The sequence below is a fragment of the Aristolochia californica genome, unplaced genomic scaffold, assembly GCF_029961685.1.
Source record: "Aristolochia californica isolate CCGP_79_NKW_82.1479 unplaced genomic scaffold, dmAriCali1.0.hap1 SCAF_11, whole genome shotgun sequence".
Lineage (NCBI taxonomy): Eukaryota > Viridiplantae > Streptophyta > Magnoliopsida > Piperales > Aristolochiaceae > Aristolochia > Aristolochia californica.
Window position 1 is genome coordinate 4,868,741 of NW_027181782.1, and position 20,493 is coordinate 4,889,233.

A 20,493-nucleotide genomic window follows, 5' to 3' on the forward strand; every position below is an offset into this window, starting at 1 on the left:
CAAAAAAAGGCCTAATTTTTTGACATAAAAAGAGATTATTCAATTTTTAGAGATTATTCAATTTTTAAAGGTAGCTAAAAAATACCTTTTGAGTGAAGAATAAAATGACTTGAGTCACACTAGATGTTGTCGCACACCTATACTTTGTAAGTAGTGGGTCTATGCATTAATCCATAGTTAATTTTGTCCTGCAAAAAAAAGTTTATTGAAGAGGGAATTTTAAAAAAAAATCATCTATATAAGATTGAATTTGTAGCATACAAATAGAAGGTAATACTGAAGAGATACAAAGAGAAACTTTGGCATGCATGGGTACTATATGGTACATGTAAAACAAGATTTTGATAGAGAATAAAGTAGTATGATGTGTATGCTTGTGAATTTATGAGGCAAGCAATTAAACATACAAAATTTGGAGCCTAGAATTTATGGACGCAAAGGAAAATGAACCAGAATTGAAACACATTGGCTTAAGGTGTGAACTTCAAGGAACAAATGAGTACTAGAATTGGAAAGCATCAATATGGTAGAAAAAGAAGCACACAAATCAAAGATGATAAAAAAAATCACATTATCTCTATGGGTTGAATGAGCATCTGTTTATAACAGAGGAAACAAGTAGAATCAGGCTACAATTAAATTACACTTGTCACAGTTCTACCCAAAGTCTAACTTCTAAAAATAAATCCTAGAATACTAACCAACTGTAACATAAATTGAAGACTAAAATAACTAAAACTCATTTAAACAAAAATACTTCTGTGATACTTCATCCTATAAGACTCGTATTAGACTCCACCATATTAATTCTCTTTCGTTGAGATTTCTTCCTATGAGAGTCAAATAAGACTCTTCCACAATCACTCTTGAATAAATTTCATGTGATATTTTCTAACTAAAAGTCAATTAATAATAGTTATTAGCTGTATTTAGCTTTTGGTATTAGCATTATTCATGAGCATAATAAAAATATTGACAGAATCAATATGGTTCAAATTGTTTAATTGGATCAAATCACAGTTGACTCTTGGTCCTTTAATTTTTACTAGTTAAAAGAGTTTGTTTACAATGAAATTGTTTTCTAAAATCCATATTCAAATCCAATTTTTAGTTTACAGTTTCCAAGTAGACACTTTTAAATGACTTGTAATTTGAGATGTAGGGCTCCATGAAAGCAAATATAGAGCTGGTTGTTGATGGTCATTAATTTCGAAAACCCAATTGTGCTCAGCGTGTTGGAAGGAGTCATTTTATCCAAGTGAGTCCTAATTTACTGGTCCTGTTGTTTTCAGGCGAAGACTTTGACTTCTCATTTCTGTAAGAAAAAACGCAGCCACGGTTGAAGAACATTTGCACAACACTAACGTCTTTTATGGGTTAGAAAAACTTAAAAGCCTTACCCATGAAAGTCAAAGACTAAGTCTTTTGGTTCATCGAACGAGGGGTCTCGATGGATTGTCCTGACATGTAGAAAATGTAGAGCTGGTCGTGGTTACAGATTGGAATGCATAACCAGTCAAATTCAGAGGTGGGAACCAACCAGAGTAGCCAAACTTATTTTTAAATTGGAAGAACCAACTGCTAAACCCTTATTTTGTTGGACATGCTGAAACCAACCTGTTGATGTACGTTGTCTGATGGGGGTCCTTAAGAAGTTTCCCCTATAAATGCAACGAAGCCTTCAAATCCTCTCCCAGACGAGTGAAAGGTAGCAGAAACCCAATACAAATTAAAGATGAGAAAAGCTCAACAATTACTTGCTCTGGTGTCCATGCTACCGCTGGCAATAACTCTGAATCTTGTGAGCTGCTACTCTTCGTCCTCCCTCGGCACTTGCAGCCCTAGTGGGTATTTGAAAGGAATGACCGGAAAGTGTAACACAGAACATGATTCCGACTGCTGCGAGGCCGGTAAGTTGTACCCACAGTATCGTTGTTCTCCTCCCATAAACGGCAACACCCGTGCAACCATGACGATTAACAGCTTTGAGGACGGCGGTGATGGCGGAGGTCCATCTGAGTGCGATAACAAGTACCATAGCGATGAGGAGTACGTGGTGGCGTTGTCGACTGGATGGTACAACGATGGAAGTCGTTGCCTACAAAACATCAGGATCAATGCGAATGGAAAATCCGTTTTGGCTAAGGTTGTCGATGAATGTGATTCCGTCAATGGTTGTGATTCTGATCATGACTTCCAGCCCCCATGCCCCAACAACATTGTCGATGCTTCTCCCGCTGTCTGGAAGGCGCTTGGCATCCCAAACTCCGAGGTCGGAGATTATGATATTAGCTGGTCAGACTCATAAAGATTGTCTTCTTAATGTTGGCCTCTCCACTTGATATATAGATCAAAAGTAATGAATTTGTATTAATAGACTTCATTTTTAAACAATAAGTAGCACCATGCCCTTCTTAGTGTGCTTGACAAACACTAAATGCTCCACAAAACACCTATTGAATATGAATCAAAGCATGGCTTGATTGAACTTGTCAAACCAAGTTCGCGGTGACTGCTTTAACCCATACAGGGATTTCTGTAAATGGCACACCAACTTTCCCTCTACATATAAATCTCCTCCTTAATATCTCTATTGAGAAAAATATTTTTCACATCGAGCTGAAACACCAACAAACGAGAGTTAGCAACAAGAGATAATAAGAATTGTACTAAGTTGACTTTGGCGACAGGGGAGAAACTTTCTTCATAGTTGATGCCATGGCACTGAGTGTAGCCTTTTGCTAAGAGGTGAGCTTTAAGGCGGGCCATCGAGCCATTTGGGTTGTTCTCAATAGTGAAGAGCCATTTACATCCCAATGGTTATTTCCCAAATAGGAGGGGAACAAGTGTCCTAGTCAGATTTTCATGTAGAGCTACCATTTCTTCATCGATCGCCGCTTTCCATCCTGGATGTTGAAAGACCTTCTGATAAGACTAATGAATAGCGGTGGATGATCTGAATGCAAGGAAGTGATGACAAGATAGTGATATCATTGAGTTCATAAAAAACTTGGAGATGGGAAGAATGGTAGACTGTCTTGTACAAGACCTCGGCTCCTATCGAAGAGCAATTGGTCGACTATCAAAGGGAGGACAAAATAATGAGGGGAAGAAGGAGAACTTACCTCTGAAGAAGTTGGAGACACTACAGGTGTGGTGTCAGCCAATGCTTCAGGAGGCTAAGAAGATAAGTCATCCCATATTATAACGTAAAGAAAGATTTTTTTATTTTTTTTAAAAAAAATTCTTCTTAAAATTTCTATCTTTATTTAGAGAAATTTTTTACACAAAAAATTAATAAAATAATTTTTATAGAATTTATTTTACTGATAAATAGGGTATTTTTGCTTTAAAATTCCACTTAAAAATAATTTACCGCTATATAATCGTTTCCTTATAGTGGAGCTGTAGAATTCAATATAAAGGATTGCTCCCCAAAAATCAAAATCTCGAAGTGAAGTATTTATGGAGAAAAATGTTGTATGAGATTAACCACTAAGTTATAGGGTAGTAAGATGATAGTAAAAATTGTATGTTTTAATGTTGTAACCTAATTATTTTTGTTGAATTTTTGGAGAAGAAAAATAATTCACAAACTTATTGTATTAATTGAGTACAATGAACATGTACTGATAATAGAGAAAACACAGTCCTACCTAAACTCTTAACTTCTAAAGATAAGTACTAGAATTTTAACCAACCAGTGACATAAATAAAAAATTAAAAAACTAAAACTTCTGCGATACTTCATCCAATAAGACTCATGTTAGACTCCAATATTAATTCTCCTTCTTTGAGACTTCTTCCTATGAGAGTCAAATGAGAATCTTTTACGATTGCTCTTGAACAAATTTCGTATGATATTAGCTAATTTAAAGTCAATTAAAAATAGTTATTAGTAATATTTAGCTTTTGTTATTAGCATTATTTGAGAGCATAGTGAAAACATTGACTGAATCAATGTGGTTCATTATGTTTAATTGGAACAAATCACAATCGACTCTTGGTTCTTTAATTTTTACTACTTAAAAGAGCTTGTTTACAATGAAATTGTTTTCTAAAATCCTTTATATGACCTATTTAATTTTTTTCACATTTTATGTGTTTTTATTTTTAAAATTTATGTGGGTCGACCCTAACCTAGCTCTGGATCAAGCCTATATTTCTAACCTATTTATTAAACGGGTTGGGTTGGGTTGGGGTCAACCCTTTTAACAGCCAACTAAAGTCATAGGTGGGCACCAACCAAAGTAGCCTAGTTATTTTTAAATTGGCTGTGAGAGTTGCCGTACGTAGAAGAATTAGTATCAGAATAAGATTGTAGTCCAAAATTAATCTATCGATTAAAGAATTAGTAATTAATATAAAGAATCAAAGAAACTTTCACAGTGAAACACAAAATTAAATACAAGTGTCTGTTTACAAAGGAAGTTATCATCAAGATCTTCATAGAAGGTCTATTGAGCAAGCAAACAAACTCCTCTGGGCCGAACGTTCTTCCTCGTTTCAGCTACCTCACGAAGTTTTTCTTGAGCCCTTTGTATGGTGTCAGCAAAACGGTTCTTCAACCGGAGTTGGTGATCGTTGCAGCAATTGGCAGAAAAAAGCTCCGGGCAATCAATATGTTCGATGATTGGAGAAAGCATTCCAGTCGGTAGTTCCGATGAAAGAGTAGGCGCAGCATTAATCCCTTGCAGCACTTGCGATCCACAATGGACTTCTGAAGTAGTTGGAAATATCTTTGTAACCAACTTGAGGCGCTTCTTGGTACTGTGACGATCCTCATCTTTGGACATGGCGGTGCGTTTCGGCATTTGCGTGCTAAGTGGTCGAGTGATGGAGAATTTGAGAGAAGGTTGAGACTGAAGTAGAGTGAGTGTTATATATAGGCCGAGGTTACAGATAGAATTCCAATTGGAATGGGATTTGAATTGAAAGAAACCGTGTTTCCTTTTTTAGGATAGAAAGAATGGATAAAGGGCATAAACTTGGTAAGTAGTGAATTCGCACGATTAGCCTTAAAGAATAAAGACCCGCATGCATAGCTGTAATCCAACTTCGATGAAATTCATCACATGCTCTCCTACCAACGACCTGAATCCGAATTTTTCGAGCGATTCCAGCAGTGGCGAGGATCTGGCCAGAAGGATCGATCTCCAAGACGCCGAGCGTGTCGGAGATGGCGGAGTGAACGGCATTGGTGAAGACCTTTCTTCTGTTCTTCATCTTCGTCGTCGTCTTCCCTGCCTTCGCTTCTTCAGCTGGGGTCCATTTCCCATTTATTGGAGACGGTGGAGGTGACGGTGGCGGTTTTGGAGTCTCAGAATGGGCGAGGGTGAGGATAGGGAGGAAACCGAAGGTGAGGTTGAGATAAAAACTGTTGGGGTGGAGGGGTTGGTACCCAAGAACCTGGCCTTCCTCTTTGCAGAGGCTTTATTGTTTACATACTATCATCTGTTTGTTTGTTTGTTCCTTCGAGTTTTGATTTTTCAAGATGGCTTTCACTGGGACTCTTGAGAAGTGCAAGGCATGTGATAGGACTGTTTACATTGTTGATATGTTATCTGCTGATGGTGTGGCCTATCACAAGACCTGCTTCAAATGCAGACATTGTGGAGAGCCCCTTGTGGTTAGTATTTTTGTATTAGGATCACAGATAAGCTTCTTCTTTTTTCTTGTTGTTCTGGGTAGAAAGTGTTGTATTGTTGAAATCAGTATGACCCATTTGAAATGAGCTTATCTGTTTTTATTTTCCATTAATTATACTGATGATGTATATCTTTAGAAGAGTAACTACTCTTCCATGGATGGAGTCCTCTACTGCAAGCTTCAATTTGAACAGCTCTTCAAGGAGACATGAAGTTTCTCCAAGAATTTCCAGCATGAGGATTTATGCCCTTTCCCTACATGGGTTTTCTCATACTTGAAACCGATTCTTTCTCTCTCTTTCTTTTGTGGGTATTTTTTTCATGTGTGCAGTTTTATGACTTTCCAGATAGAAAACCTTCTGAAAAGTCTAATGATCTGGTAGGTTGTATCATTATCTTCTGCAATGGAGTTTTTCTTCACTTTACTTGTCCAGAATGCTCACACGTGATGGATCATTTACCTCACAGAGTAGGCAGCCCAGCAAATTGTCTTCCTTCTTCTCTGGGGCCCAAGACAAATGTGCCACTTGCCAGAAAACAGCATATCCACTTGAAAAGGTCTGTCACTTTTTTTGTTCTCTTGTATTGATCCAAATGAGTTTGGTTTTCATATATAGCCAGAGGAGTTTGTTTGCTTGCTCAATTGACCTTCTATGAAGATCGCGTTTATGGTCAGATATGAGGTTCTTGATGATAACTTCCTTTGTAAACAGACACATGTATTTAATTTTGTGTTTCACTGTGAAAGTTTCATTGATTCTTTATATTAATTACTCATTCTTTAATCGATAGATTAATTTTGGACTACAATCTTATTCTTTACATTAACCCTTTTAACAGCTAAACCCTTATTTTGTTGGGCATGCTGAAACCAACCTGTTGATTCACTCGACGTACGTTGTCTGATGGTGGCTCTTAAGCTGTTGGGATCCATTCTTTGTCTACAAGAGGAAAAAGCATGGGTGGGTCGAGCTTTCAGTTTCCCCTATAAATGCAACGCAGCCTTCAAATCCTCTCCAAGACGGGTGAAACGTAGCTAAAACCCAATACAAATTAAAGATGGGAAAAGCTCAACAATTACTTGCTCTGGTGTCCATGCTACTGCTGGCAACGACTCTGAATCTTGTGGGCTGCTACTCTTCCTCTTCCCTCGGCAGTTGCAGCCCTAGTGGGTATTTGAAAGGCAAGACCGGAAAGTGTAACACAGAGCATGATTCCGACTGCTGCAAGGCCGGTAAGTTGTACCCACAGTATCGTTGTTCTCCTCCCATAACCGGCAACACCCGTGCAACCATGACGATTAACAGCTTTGCGAAAGGCGGTGATGGCGGAGGTCCGTCTGAGTGCGATAACAAGTACCATAGCGATGAGGAGTACGTGGTGGCGTTGTCGACTGGATGGTACAACCATGGAAGTCGTTGCCTCCAAAAGATCAGGATCAATGCGAATGGGAAATCTGTTTTGGCTAAGGTTGTCGATGAATGTGATTCGGTCTATGGTTGTGATTCTGATCATGACTTCCAACCCCCATGCCCCAACAACATTGTCGATGCTTCTCCTGCTGTCTGGAAGGCGCTTGGCATCCCCAAATCCGAGGTCGGAGATTATGATATTAGCTGGTCAGATGCGTAAAGATTATCTTCTTAATGTTGGGCTCTCTACTTGATATATAGATCAAAGTAACGAGTTTGTAAACTATATATGTTTGTGAAACAAATAATGAGTTCTTCTTTTCTTTCTGTGTGGTACGTAATAGAGTTCATTTTTAAACACATCTGGTAAAGAAAAAAAAAGTAGTAGAGGAAGACGATGAGGTAGCCAGAGAATAGTCGATGCACCCATTTGCCTAATCTATTCATTTTGTATCTCTTTGTTTTCAGTAAGTCACTGCAAATAATAAATAACATCCCATGTTTTGGCATTTTGATCGTCTTTGTAATCGAAGCTATTAAGAGAAAAAGTTGGAAGCTATTAATCAGTACCAAGGATGAAAATCCTAGGAGGCAGCTTATCAAACCCAATGTTCTTAGATTGGGAGATCAAGGAGAAAACATCACATGACATGAAACCATGGTTTTGAAAATCGAAACGTGTCAGCATTTCTCTGGCAACATCCTAACCAAAAAGTTGATGGGTTTTGTTGATTTATCCCGGAAACCCCTTGATATGATATAAAACTCCATACTGCCATAGAGGTAGACGTAGACCAGGATTGGAAAACTCAAATAGAAAACTCTTAGAGAGATTCTAATTGCGTAGGATTACAATTTCGAATTTTGATAATTCTTAGCCTTTTTTGAAAGAGGAAGCTTGAAACTGCAAGTCATGGCAGCAACATGAAAACACCTGTGTTACCAAGGAAATTCCCAATTTCTTTCACTTCTTCATTCTCTGCCTCCTCTTTGTCCAATTCTATTTATTAATTTTAGCTGTGCTGCACTTTTCCGTTAACCTTTGCAATGGATGAGACATAACGGGAGCGGGTAAAAATTACAATAAACAAGAAGATCACAATGCCCCATTTTTCAGATCCAGTGGAATACCACATATTTTCAATTTGCTTTTCAATTTTGCTTTTCAATTCTCTTCCTCCTTGTTATCCACCCCTATAAGGGGTTTGCGTAGCTTTGATTCTTGATTCTTGGTAGGCAAGTGTCATGTGACACTCCCAGTGTCTTTTGTCTTGACGACTAGTTTTCATCAACCTGTTTACTTATTATCTAGCAAAACCTTCACCTAATGTTGAGGAAGGTTTTCCTTGTTGTTCAGTACTTATTGTCTGAGGACCAAGCAAAACTAGTCACCAAGCAAAAGCCAGAGATGGATGTTTATGTTGGATTTAGGATCTCATGATGAAGGAAGTGAAGTAATCAATCAAAGGTAGATGATAGGCCGACTAGTCGTCAAGGAAAAACCAGAAATGGATATCTATGTTAGACTTAAGATCCCATGATGAAGGAAGTGAAGTAATCAATCACAGGTAGATGATAGGACAAAGGGAAGAAAGAAGAGGAGGAAGAGAGAAAGAAGAAGAGAAAAAGAGTGTGAGAGAGAGAGGTGGACGGCTAGAGTATTTGAGATGGGGGGAAAGAAGGATTAGGGTTTTAGTCGCATCCCTAGTCCTCCCCCTCACTTGTATTTATAATAATTGATATATTAAGAATTACATCAATACCCTTTACCCAAAGAAGGGAGGAAAATGGGCAAAAATGAAGGATCATTTACATTATTGCTACTATATAAGTTGTATCTTCTAACGCTCGCCCTCAAGTTGGGGGATATAAAACATCGTAGATACCTTGTTTGTCGCATATAATGGTTTGGATGTGACTAACTTTGTAAGTATGTCTGCCACATGTCCTTGAAATGAAACATGTCTAAGATATAAAATACTGGCTTGAAATTTCCCCTGTATAAAGTGAAAATCTACCTCAATATGGTTTTTATTTCTCTCGTGGAAGATTTATATTTCATATTACATTTCAGTACTTAGACTCTTTTAAATGTCTTCTAATTTGAGATGTAGAGGTAGGCACCAACCAGAGTAGCTAATTTATTTTTAAATTGGCTGTCAGAGTTGCCGTAGAGAAGAACCAGCTGCTAAACCATTATTTTGTTGGGCATGCTGAAACTAACCTGTTGATTCACTCGACGTACGTTGTCTGATGGGGGCTCTTAAGCAGTTGGAATCCATTTTTTGTCTACAAGAGGAAGAAGCGTGGGTGGGTCGAGCTTTCAGTTTCCTCTATAAATGCAACGCAGCCTCCAAATCCTCTCAAAGAAGAGTGAAAGGTAGCGGAAAGCCATACAAATTAAAGATGGGAAAAGCTCAACAATTACTTGCTCTGGTGTCCATGCTATTGCTGGCAACGACTCTGAATCTTGTGAGCTGCTACTCTTCCTCCTCCCTCGGCAGTTGCAGTCCTAGTGGGTATTTGAAAGGCAAGACCGGAAAGTGTAACACAGAGCATGATTCCGACTGCTGCAAGGCTGGTAAGTTGTACCCACAGTATCGTTGTTCTCCTCCCATAACCGGCAACACCCGTGCAACCATGACGATTAACAGCTTTGCGAAAGGCGGTGATGGCGGAGGTCCGTCTGAGTGCGATAACAAGTACCATAGCGATGAGGAGTTCGTGGTGGCGTTGTCGACTGGATGGTACAACCATGGAAGTCGTTGCCTCCAAAAGATCAGGATCAATGCGAATGGGAAATCTGTTTTGGCTAAGGTTGTCGATGAATGTGATTCGGTCTATGGTTGTGATTCTGATCATGACTTCCAGCCCCCATGCCCCAACAACATTGTCGATGCTTCTCCTGCTGTCTGGAAGGCTCTGGGGATCAACTCCGACATAGGAGATTATGATATTAGCTGGTCAGATGCGTAAAGATTGTCTTCTTAATGTTGGCCTCTCTACTTGATCTATAGATCAAAGTAACGAGTTTGTAAACTATAAATGCATGTGAAACAAATAATGATAGTATGACATACTTTTCTTTATCTTTTCTCTCTGTTTGGTACGTAATAGGGTTCATTTTTAAACAGATCCGATAAAGAAAAAAAGAAGGGAATTTCACTTAAATACCCATTTAAAATAAAATATTTTTAAAAATACCGACGTCATCAAAATATATCTAAAACTACCCAACTTTGACCGGTCAAATGCCTATGTGTACAGTCAAAAGCAACACATAAGCTTTGACTGCTTATGTGTTGCCACATCATATGTGCAGTAAACATAGATCGACACATCGTCTGACACATCAATATTTTACCACGTCATCTGCCACATAAGCTGACACGTCATTAAATAAAAATTAAATATTTTTTTAAAAAAATAAAAAAATCAGATACATTTTTTATTACCTAATATCTACAATATTGGACATTTATCTTTGAGAAAAGTAATAAATGTTATGTCTCGAAGCCTAAAAATTATTTTAGAGTTTAAAAATACAATTTATTTGTATAATTTTTATCACATTATTTACAAAATAATAAATTATAAAAAATATATATTAGTTAATTAAAAATTATAATATTCGTTCATGAATATTTCATAACCTGTTAGTTTTCTTCATTCTGTAATTTGACCCTTGCCAACTCATACGTGGATATCTCCTTAAATATAGATTAGCTCCAAATTTTTAGCCATTTAATACCATCAAGAATGAGACTTTATATGAAAAATTGTACATAAAAAGAAAGACATGTGAGTCTAATTTCTTACCTATCCATCCAATTCTAAATTTGACTTTTTAAGAGAGAGACATCAATCTCGGAAGGGTCAATAGTCATGTTAGTCAAAAAAGAAAGAGTACACAGTTAGACCAGATTCAAGGCTCCAAAATCAATCAAATTATTTCTATAAAAATAAGTATATTTTATATATTAAAGTTATACTTTATGGTATCAAAGTCTAGTTTCAAAAGAAGAAAATTTCATGTCAACATGATCTATATTTAAGAAAATATTCGCATTGGAGTCGTCAAGGGTCAAGTTATAGAATGAAAAAAATCAAGAAGGTCATAAAAGATTCAAGAAAAAATATTGTAAAGTCAATATAGGTATCAGTTTAAATCTATTTGAGTCTAGTTTCTTAAGAAATAATTTTTTTATTATTTTGAGCTATATTTTTTAAGATATATTAGAAGTACCAAAGGTCAATACTACCAAAAATATTTTTTTCCCTATTCTCTCTCATATTATCTCTCCATGCATTGACGTGAATTGAGTTTTCTTTTCCCCTAAAATATAAATTTTTTAGACAAATTTCTCTTCTAATAAGAGAGTTTTGGTCAAACTTAATCACTTTATGATATGCTCATTCAAGGTGTGCAATATCTTGCTTCAATGTTATTTTCATGTTTTGCATTTTTTTTACTTGGTTGAGTATCTTATGCACCGTTAACTCCAAAAATTGTGGTCACCACCCACCCCACCAAAAAAAAAAAATACTTCGTCAAATTTATTAAGATCTACCATTATAGTCTCCTCTAGTTTTTTATTTAAAGGTCACTTTGGAAGTATGGGTATTGCATAGTCACCTCCTTTTTGTTAAAATTTATTTTCCTCTAGTATCTGCTGAACTTATCATCTTTAATTTTATCACTTTAGTGCAATACCAAGACCCACTCCCTAAAAAGTATAGAAGTGTGCCCAACAACTAGTTTGAGTCAAGTCTTTTATTCTTCACCCAAGATGTGATTTGTGTTTGAGCTACCCTTAAAAAGTGAGTTGTCACTTTGTTAAGCCTTAAAGTTGGGCTGTTTTTTCGCCCTTAAAATTGAGCAGAGTGTGTTTTAGACTGTGACCATTTTTAAATAGTGTATGAAGCTTTGTCATATGACTAGGAGTGATTTTCTTCTCTCATATTGTGTTTTGTCCAAGCTGGGTCTCTCTGTCCTTTTTATCTTCAGCTTGAGGGGGGAAAGTAGAAGAAGAAATACAAGAAAAGAGTATTTTGTTCCACATATTGTGGTAATTTTATGTGACAGAAATATTCAAGAAAGGGGGAGCACAACAAATGATGGTTTTGCATCTACGAATTTTCTTCCAGCAAAAGAAAATTGAAGACCAAGAATCTTTTTCATTGCAAGCTGAAGTTATAAACTCCAGCTTGAGGTGGAGTGTTGAAGACCAACTGTGGAAGAGTCTTACATGACTCTCACAATAAGAAGTCGCATAGAGCTAGAATTAATATGGTGGAGTCTTATATGAGACTCATACGAGGAAGTCTCATTGAAGAGTCTCATTTAAAGGTGTTTTAGTTATGTTAATTTTCTATTTAAGTTCAATTATTTTGGGACTTATATTTTAGTGTTTAACTTTGGGTATAATTGGGATAAGGGTAGTTTAATTATAATTGGATTCTACTTTTTTTCTCTATTATAAATAGAGGCTCATTGTACTCAAATTACAAGAAGCCAGTGAAGTTATTTTCTTTTACAGAAATACTATACAAATTACAATTAAACTATATTTATCCTAGTTACACCCAAAGTTAAACACTAAAATATAAGTCCTAGAACAATTGAACAACTGAACATAAATAGAAGAATAACCAAATTAAAACACCTTTAACTGAGACTCTTCTCTGAGACTCTAAGTCTATTTTACGATGGTAAAGTGTGTTTGAATCACAATAAAGATATTTAAAGATGGTCCAGTTCAAGTGGCATGAAGTGTTTGAGATCTCTAATGATGTAGGTTTGGAGAGTTTGAAGAGAAATCTAACAATTACAATGAAGGTAAAAGAGAGCAAGATTTGAAAATTGGAAGAATTTGGAATGATTTCACCCAGTGCCAAAAGAAGATTGCAATCGAGTCGAAGATTCACGACAAGCTCCAATCAAGCTAGAGAGGCCATATGAGCTATAGAGGACAAAGAAGAGTTCAAGTGCCCAACCAACCCCCACAACCCCCAACACCAAGACAATCCATAAAAGATTAAAAGAAAAAAAGAAACTGACATGATATCAGTCAATGACATAGGTCCCTTGATCAGTGGCACTAGAAAATGAATGAAAGAAAGAATTAAAGAGAAAAGAAGAGAAAACATTTCTCCATGCACAAATAACTGGGTTAGGAATTCTTCGTAGAATTATTTTTGAAATAACTACTACTTTTTTTGTGGATATCAAATTTTGCCAAAATGATTTATTCATAAAAAGAAAAGCCTAAACAGGGAAAGGGATAAAATTAATTGCAAAGAGGGCAGAAACTTCATGATTAGAATTTGTTAGAGAAATTATTTCTCACTCTAAATTAATTTTTTTCTAGAGGATTCCAAATCCATTGGAAGTGGTTATATAGAAAAAATAAATCCAAACAAAATTATTTTACACCAAAAAGTTGGCCGAGAGTAGGAAAGTTATGATGTAAAGAATGTTTTTGACAAAAAAAAAAATCTTCTAAAAATTAGTACCTTTATTGAGAAAACATCTTTACATGTAAAATAAATAAAGTATTTCAAATATATTTTTTTACTGATAAAAAGGGTAATTTTTTGCAAAATAAAGTCCATTTAAAAATAATTTACAGCTAAATAATCTTTTTCTTATAGTGGACCTGTAAAATTCAATATAAAGAATTGCTCCCCAAAAATCAAAATCTTGAAGTGGAAGTACTTACAGAGGAAGATGATGTATGAGATTGCCGACTAAGTTGTAATTTGTTAGTTAAAATGTAGTAAGATGATAATAAGAATTATTTGGTTTGAATGTTGCAAACTACTTATTTTTGTTGAATTTTTGGAGAAGAAAATTAATTCACTAATTTATTGTATTAACTGAGTACAATGAGATGTACTTATAATAAGAAAACAAGTATAATCAAGTTACAATTAAACTACCCATTTCCTAGTTACACCCAAAATTTAACTCCTATGATGAATACTATAATAATTAAAAAACAATCAAATATAAAGAAGATAAAAATAAATAAAAACTCATCTAAACAAAAACACTTTTATGATATTGCCTCCTATAAAACTCTAGTTAGACTCCACCATATTAATTCTCCTTATTTGAGACATTTTCCTATGAGAGTCATGTAAAACTCTTCCACAATTGTTCTTCAATACTCCCCATCATGTTAGAGTTTGTAACTTTAGCATAGAAGGAAAAAGATTATTAGTCTTCAATTTTCAACTTGAATAAAATAAATATGACAGAAAAAAATTACTCATAGTTGAACAACAAAACTCAATACACTAGTCTGAAAAAAAAACTCTACTCAATTTCAGACGCAAAAAAAGGCCTAATTTTTAGGAATAAAAAGAGATTATTCAATTTTTAAAGATAGCTAAAAAAACACCTTTTGAGTGAAGAATAAAATGACTTGACTCACACTAGATGGTTTCGCACCCCTATACTTTGTAAGTAGTGGGTCTATGCATTAATCCATAGTTAATTTTGTCCTGCAAAAAAAAGTTTATTGAAGAGGGAATTTTAAAAAAAAATCATCTATATAAGATTGAATTTGTAGCATACAAATAGAAGGTAATACTGAAGAGATACAAAGAGAAACTTTGGCATGCATGGCTACTATATGGTACATGTAAAACAAGATTTTGATAGAGAATAAAGTAGTATGATGTGTATGCTTGTGAATTTATGAGGCAAGCAATTAAACATACAAAATTTGGAGCCTAGAATTTATGGACGCAAAGGAAAAGGAACCAGAATTGAAACACATTGGCTTAACTTTGAGGAAAGAGCTTAAAACTCGGATTTTCACAAGCAACATAATTCTAGCATGACCTTTGATTCTTTTGATATTGATATCTCTCTTTGGAAACATAGGATTGAGAAATAGTTTGTTGGGTTAGAAACTAGACTCACAAAGATTTTTTTTAGAGATATAATTCACAATATAACCTCTCATTCTTGATAGTATAAATTGCCTAAAAAAATTATGCATTTTTGTTGTTGCTTGAACCTTTCTTGTTTCATAAATATATAATTTAGGCATGGAAAGTATAGGATGAAGGTGTGAACTTCAAGGAACAAATGAGTACTAGAATTGGAAAGCATCAATATGGTAGAAAAGAAGCACACAAATCGGAGCGAACAAAGATGATAAAAAAAAATTACATTATCTCTATGGGTTGAATGAGCATCTGTTTATAACAGAGGAAACAAGTAGAATCAGGCTACAATTAAATTACACATGTCACAGTTCTACCCAAAGTCTAACTTCTAAAGATAAATCCTAGAATACTAACCAATTGTAACATAAATTGAAGACTAAAATAACTAAAACTCTTTTAAACAAAAACACTTCTGTGATACTTCATCCAATAAGACTCGTGTTAGACTCCACCATATTAATTCTCCTTCGTAGAGATTTCTTCCTATGAGAGTCAAATAAGACTCTTCCACAATCACTCTTGAAAAAATTTCATGTGATATTTTCTAACTAAAAGTCAATTAATGATAGTTATTAGCTGTATTTAGATTTTGCTATTAGCATTATTCATGAGCAAAATAAAAACATTGACTGAATCAATATGGTTCAATATGTTTAATTGGATCAAATCACAGTTGACTCTTGGTTCTTTAATTTTTACTACTTAAAAGAGTTTGTTTACAATGAAATTGTTTTCTAAAATCCATATTCAAATCCTATTTTTAGTTTACAGTTTCCAAGTAGATTTATATTTCATATAACCTTTCTGTACTTAAACACTTTTAAATGACTTGTAATTTGAGATGTAGAGGTAGGCACTAAAGAAAGGGAAACTAACCAGGGGGTCAAGACAGTGAAAATTCAAGATAAGTCTTTTTGCTGAAATGGACGAGTAGGGCTCCATGAAAGCAAATATGGAGCTGGTTGGTGATGGTCATTAATTTCGAAAACCCAGTTGTGCTCAACGTGTTGGAAGGAGGAGTCATTTTATCCAAGTGAGTCGTAATTTACTGGTCCTGTTGTTTTAAGGCGAAGACTTGACTTTTCATTTCTGTAAGAAAAAACGCATCCACGGTTGCGAGGCCGGTAAGTTGTACCCACAGTATCGTTGTTCTCCTCCCATAAACGGCAACACCCGTGCAACCATGACGATTAACAGCTTTGAGGAAGGCGGTGATGGCGGAGGTCCATCTGAGTGCGATAACAACTACATAGCGATGAGGAGTAAGTGGTGGCGTTGTCGACTGGATGGTACAACGATGGAAGTCGTTGCCTACAAAACATCAGGATCAATGCGAACGGAAAATCCGTTTTGGCTAAGGTTGTCGATGAATGTGATTCCGTCAATGGTTGTGATTCTGATCATGACTTCCAGCCCCCATGCCCCAACAACATTGTCGATGCTTCTCCCGCTGTCTGGAAGGCGCTTGGCATCCCCAACTCCGAGGTCGGAGATTATGATATTAGCTAGTCAGACTCATAAAGATTGTCTTCTTAATGTTGGCCTCTCTACTTGATATATAGATCAAAAGTAATGAGTTTGTATTAATAGATTTCATTTTTAAACACATCTGGTAAATGTGAAGGTACCCCACATGAGTATGATCCTTTAGTTGTCAAGTATTAAGAAAGACAAAAAAAAAAAATTAAGAAAAAAAGAGGTAGGTATTGTTTCTCTTTTAAAGCAAACTATAGGAGGGAGAGAATGTTTTAACATGGATGGTGATGAAGATGATGGCTACTAATGTTACTATGTCAAATCAAGAGAGTAGATCTAGAAATGGTTTTGTGAATTAGTTGTTAAGAAGCTAATAAAAAAACAAAAAAGAATGTTAAGTGGTGCAAGTAGTTCATGTACAAGGAAACAAGAAATGATTAGTCAAACTCAAATTGTCAAAGAATGTTTAGATCATAAGAAGAAAATATAAACACTAGCCATGTGTAGTTGACATGCCTTATTATAAAACCATGATTTTTTATATCAAAGAAACTGGAAAGGATGTTAGGCAACCAACATCTAGAGAAATCTATGGGTTATATTTAGATGTTGAAGTGGAAGAACTAGAGATATACCCCGAAGATTCAAAAAGGAATGGGAAACAAATGAGTTGTTGTTATAAGGTCATGTAAGAAATAAACAAAGAGACGTGTGAATAGGGGAAGGAGTTCTCTCTTTTTACCCTATGTGCCACTCTTCATGGGTGGTTTTTTACCCTATGTGCCACCCTTTCTAACACTCCCCCTCAAACTGGTGGTGAGAAGACATCATGGTGCTCATAGAGGAGAAAACTTTTGAGCTAACTGATTTTGTAAATACATTCGCAAGTTGGTTGTGAGATGAGACATGTTTGAAACTAATAATGCTTGCTTTCAGCTTCTCTCTGACAAAGTGATAGTCAACTTCGATATGCTTAGTTTTTTTATAAAATACTGGGTTGGAATTAATGTGAAATACAACTTGATTATCGCAATGGAGTTCCATTGGGCCATTTTTGTTAAATCCCAGTTTAGCTAGGAGGGATTTGATTTACCGCATGTGCCATAGCTCGATATTCTGCCTCAACACTGGATCTTGACACAGCATTTCATTGTTTACTTTTCCAAGTTAGGAGGTTGCCTCTAACTAGGGTACAATACCCTGAGGTGGATTTTCTATCATCTGGAGATCCAACCCAATCTGCATCTACAAAGCTTTCAATTCTGAGATGATTGTGGTACTTATATAAAAGCCCTTGTCTTGGGGCTTTCTTCAAGCAACTGAGGATTCTTTCTAGTGCCTGCCAGTGAGAGACTTGAGGTTTGTGCATGTGTTAGTTGAAAACACTAATTGCAAATGAGATATCTAGTTTAGTCACTATTTTTTTACCAGCCTTTGATATTTGCCCACATCAACTTCTTGACCAGAGCTTGCACATACTTTTATATTTTTATCCATTGGAGTGTAAACAGGGTGACATATCATCATTCTTGTGTCTTTGAGCAATTCATGAACATACTTTCTTTGTGATAGGGTAATTCCATGCCTGGACTGAAGAACTTTAATACCCAGGAAGTACTTGAAGAGTCCCAAGTCTTTTGTCTTGAATTCATTGCATATTTTTTGTTGATTTTGATTTATGCCATCAGTATCACCTCCCATTAGAATAATGTCATCTACATATACAATAAGTTGCACCGTGCCCTTCTTAGTGTGCTTGACTAACACTAAATGCTCCACAAAACACCTATTGAATATGAATCAAAGCATGGCTTGATTGAACTTGTCAAACCAAATTCGCGGTGACTGCTTTACCCATACAGGGATTTCAGTAAATGGTAGACCAACTCTCCCTCAACCACATAGTCAAATGGTTGTTGCATATAAATCTCCTCCTTAATATCTCTATTAAGAAAAATATTTTTTACATCGAGCTGAAACACCAACCAACGAGAGTTAGCAACAAGAGATGATAAGAATCGTACTAAGTTGACTTTGGTGACAAGGGAGAAACTTTCTTCATAGTCGACGCCATGGCACTGAGTGTAGCCTTTTGCTAAGATGTGATCTTTAAGGTGGGCCATGGTGCCATTTGGGTGTTGCTCAATAGTGAAGAGCCATTTACAGACCAGTGGTTGTTTCCCAAATAAGAGGGGAACAAGTGTCCTAATCAGATTTTCATGTAGAGCTACCATTTCTTCATCGATCGCCGCTTTCCATTCTGGATGCTGAAAGACCTTCTTATAAGACTAATGAATAGAGGTGGATGATCTGAATGCAAGGAAGTGATGGCAAGATAGTGATAATCATTGAGTCCATAAAAAATTGGAGATGGGGAGAATGGTAGACTATCTTGTACAAGATCTCGGCTCCTATCGAAGAGCAATTGGTCGAGTATCAAAGGGAGGACAAAATAATGAGGGGAAGGAGAACTTACCTCTGAAGAAGCTGGAGACATTACAGGTGTGGTGTCAGCCAATGCTTCAGGAGGCTAAGAAGATAAGTCATCCCAAATTATGACGTAAAGAATGATTTTTTTTTTTAAAAAAAAAATCTTCTTAAAATTTCTATCTTTATTTAGAGAAATTTTTTACACAAAAAATAAATAAAATAATTTTTATAGAATTTATTTTACTGATAAATAGGGTATTTTTGCTTTAAAATTCCACTTAAAAATAATTTACCGCTATATAATCGTTTCCTTATAGTGGAGCTGTAGAATTCAGTATAAAGGATTGCTCCCCAAAAATCAAAATCTCGTAGTGAAGTACTTATGGAGAAAAATGATGTATGAGATTAACCACTAAGTTATAGGGTAGTAAGATGATAGTAAGAATTGTCTGTTTTAATGTTGTAACTTAATTATTTTTGTTGAATTTTTGGAGAAGAAAAATAATTCGCTAACTTATTTTATTAATTGAGTACAATGAACATGTACTGATAATAGAGAAAACACAGTCCTACCTAAACTCTTAACTTCTAAAGATAAGTACTAGAATTTTAACCAACCAGTGACATAAATAAAAAATTAAAAAAACTAAAACTTCTGTGATACTTCATCCAATAAGACTCATGTTAGACTTCACCAATATTAATTCTCCTTCTTTGAGACTTCTTCCTACAAGAGTCAAATGAGAATCTTTTACGATTGCTCTTGAACAAATTTCGTATGATATTAGCTAATTTAAAGTCAATTAAAAATAGTTATTAGTAATATTTAGCTTTTTTTATTAGCATTATTTGTGAGCATAGTGAAAACATTAACTGAATCAATGTGGTTCAATATGTTTAATTGGAACAAATCACAATCGACTCTTGGTTCTTTAATTTTTACTACTTAAAAGAGCTTGTTTACAATGAAATTATTTTCTAAAATCCTTTATATGACTTATTTAAATTTTTTCACATTTTATGTGTTTTTATTTTTAAAATTTATGTGGGTTGACCCTAACCTACCTCCAGACCAGGCCTATATTTCAAACCTATTTATTAAACGGGTTGGGTTGGGTAGGGTTTGGGTCAACCCTTTTAACAGCCAACTAAAATCATAGGTGGGCACCAACCAAAGTAGCCTAGTTATTTTTAAATTGGCCGTACCTAGAAGAATTAGTAACAGAATAAGGAAGACAATTTGCTGGGCTGCCTACTCTGTGAGGTAAATGATCCATCACGTGTGAGTATTCTGGACAAGTAAAGTGAAGAAAAACTCCATTGCAGGAGATAATGATACAACCTACCAGATCATTAGACTTTTCAGAAGGTTTTCTATCTGGAAAGTCATAAAACTGCACACATGAAAAAAATACCCACAAAAGAAAGAGAGAGAGAGAGAGAGAGAGAGAGAGAGAATCGGTTTCAAGTATGAGAAAACCCATGTAGGGAAAGGGCATAAATCCTCATGCTGGAAATTCTTTGAGAAACTTCTTGTCTCCTTGAGGAGCTGTTCAAATTGAAGC

At 35.5% G+C, this 20,493-nt stretch overlaps 1 protein-coding gene and 1 pseudogene across 1 annotated transcript; both read left to right on the forward strand.

Annotated features, from left to right (window-relative positions):
• Positions 1-1,735: 1,735 nt before the first annotated feature.
• On the forward strand, positions 1,736-7,280 carry LOC137943517 (ripening-related protein 3-like; annotated as a pseudogene).
• A 2,186-nt stretch (positions 7,281-9,466) lies between these two features.
• LOC137943518 (kiwellin-1-like) lies at positions 9,467-10,036 on the forward strand. Its single transcript, XM_068789013.1, has one exon. The coding sequence runs from the start codon at positions 9,467-9,469 to the stop codon at positions 10,034-10,036; it is 570 nt and encodes a 189-aa protein (XP_068645114.1).
• The last annotated feature ends 10,457 nt before the right edge of the window (positions 10,037-20,493 follow it).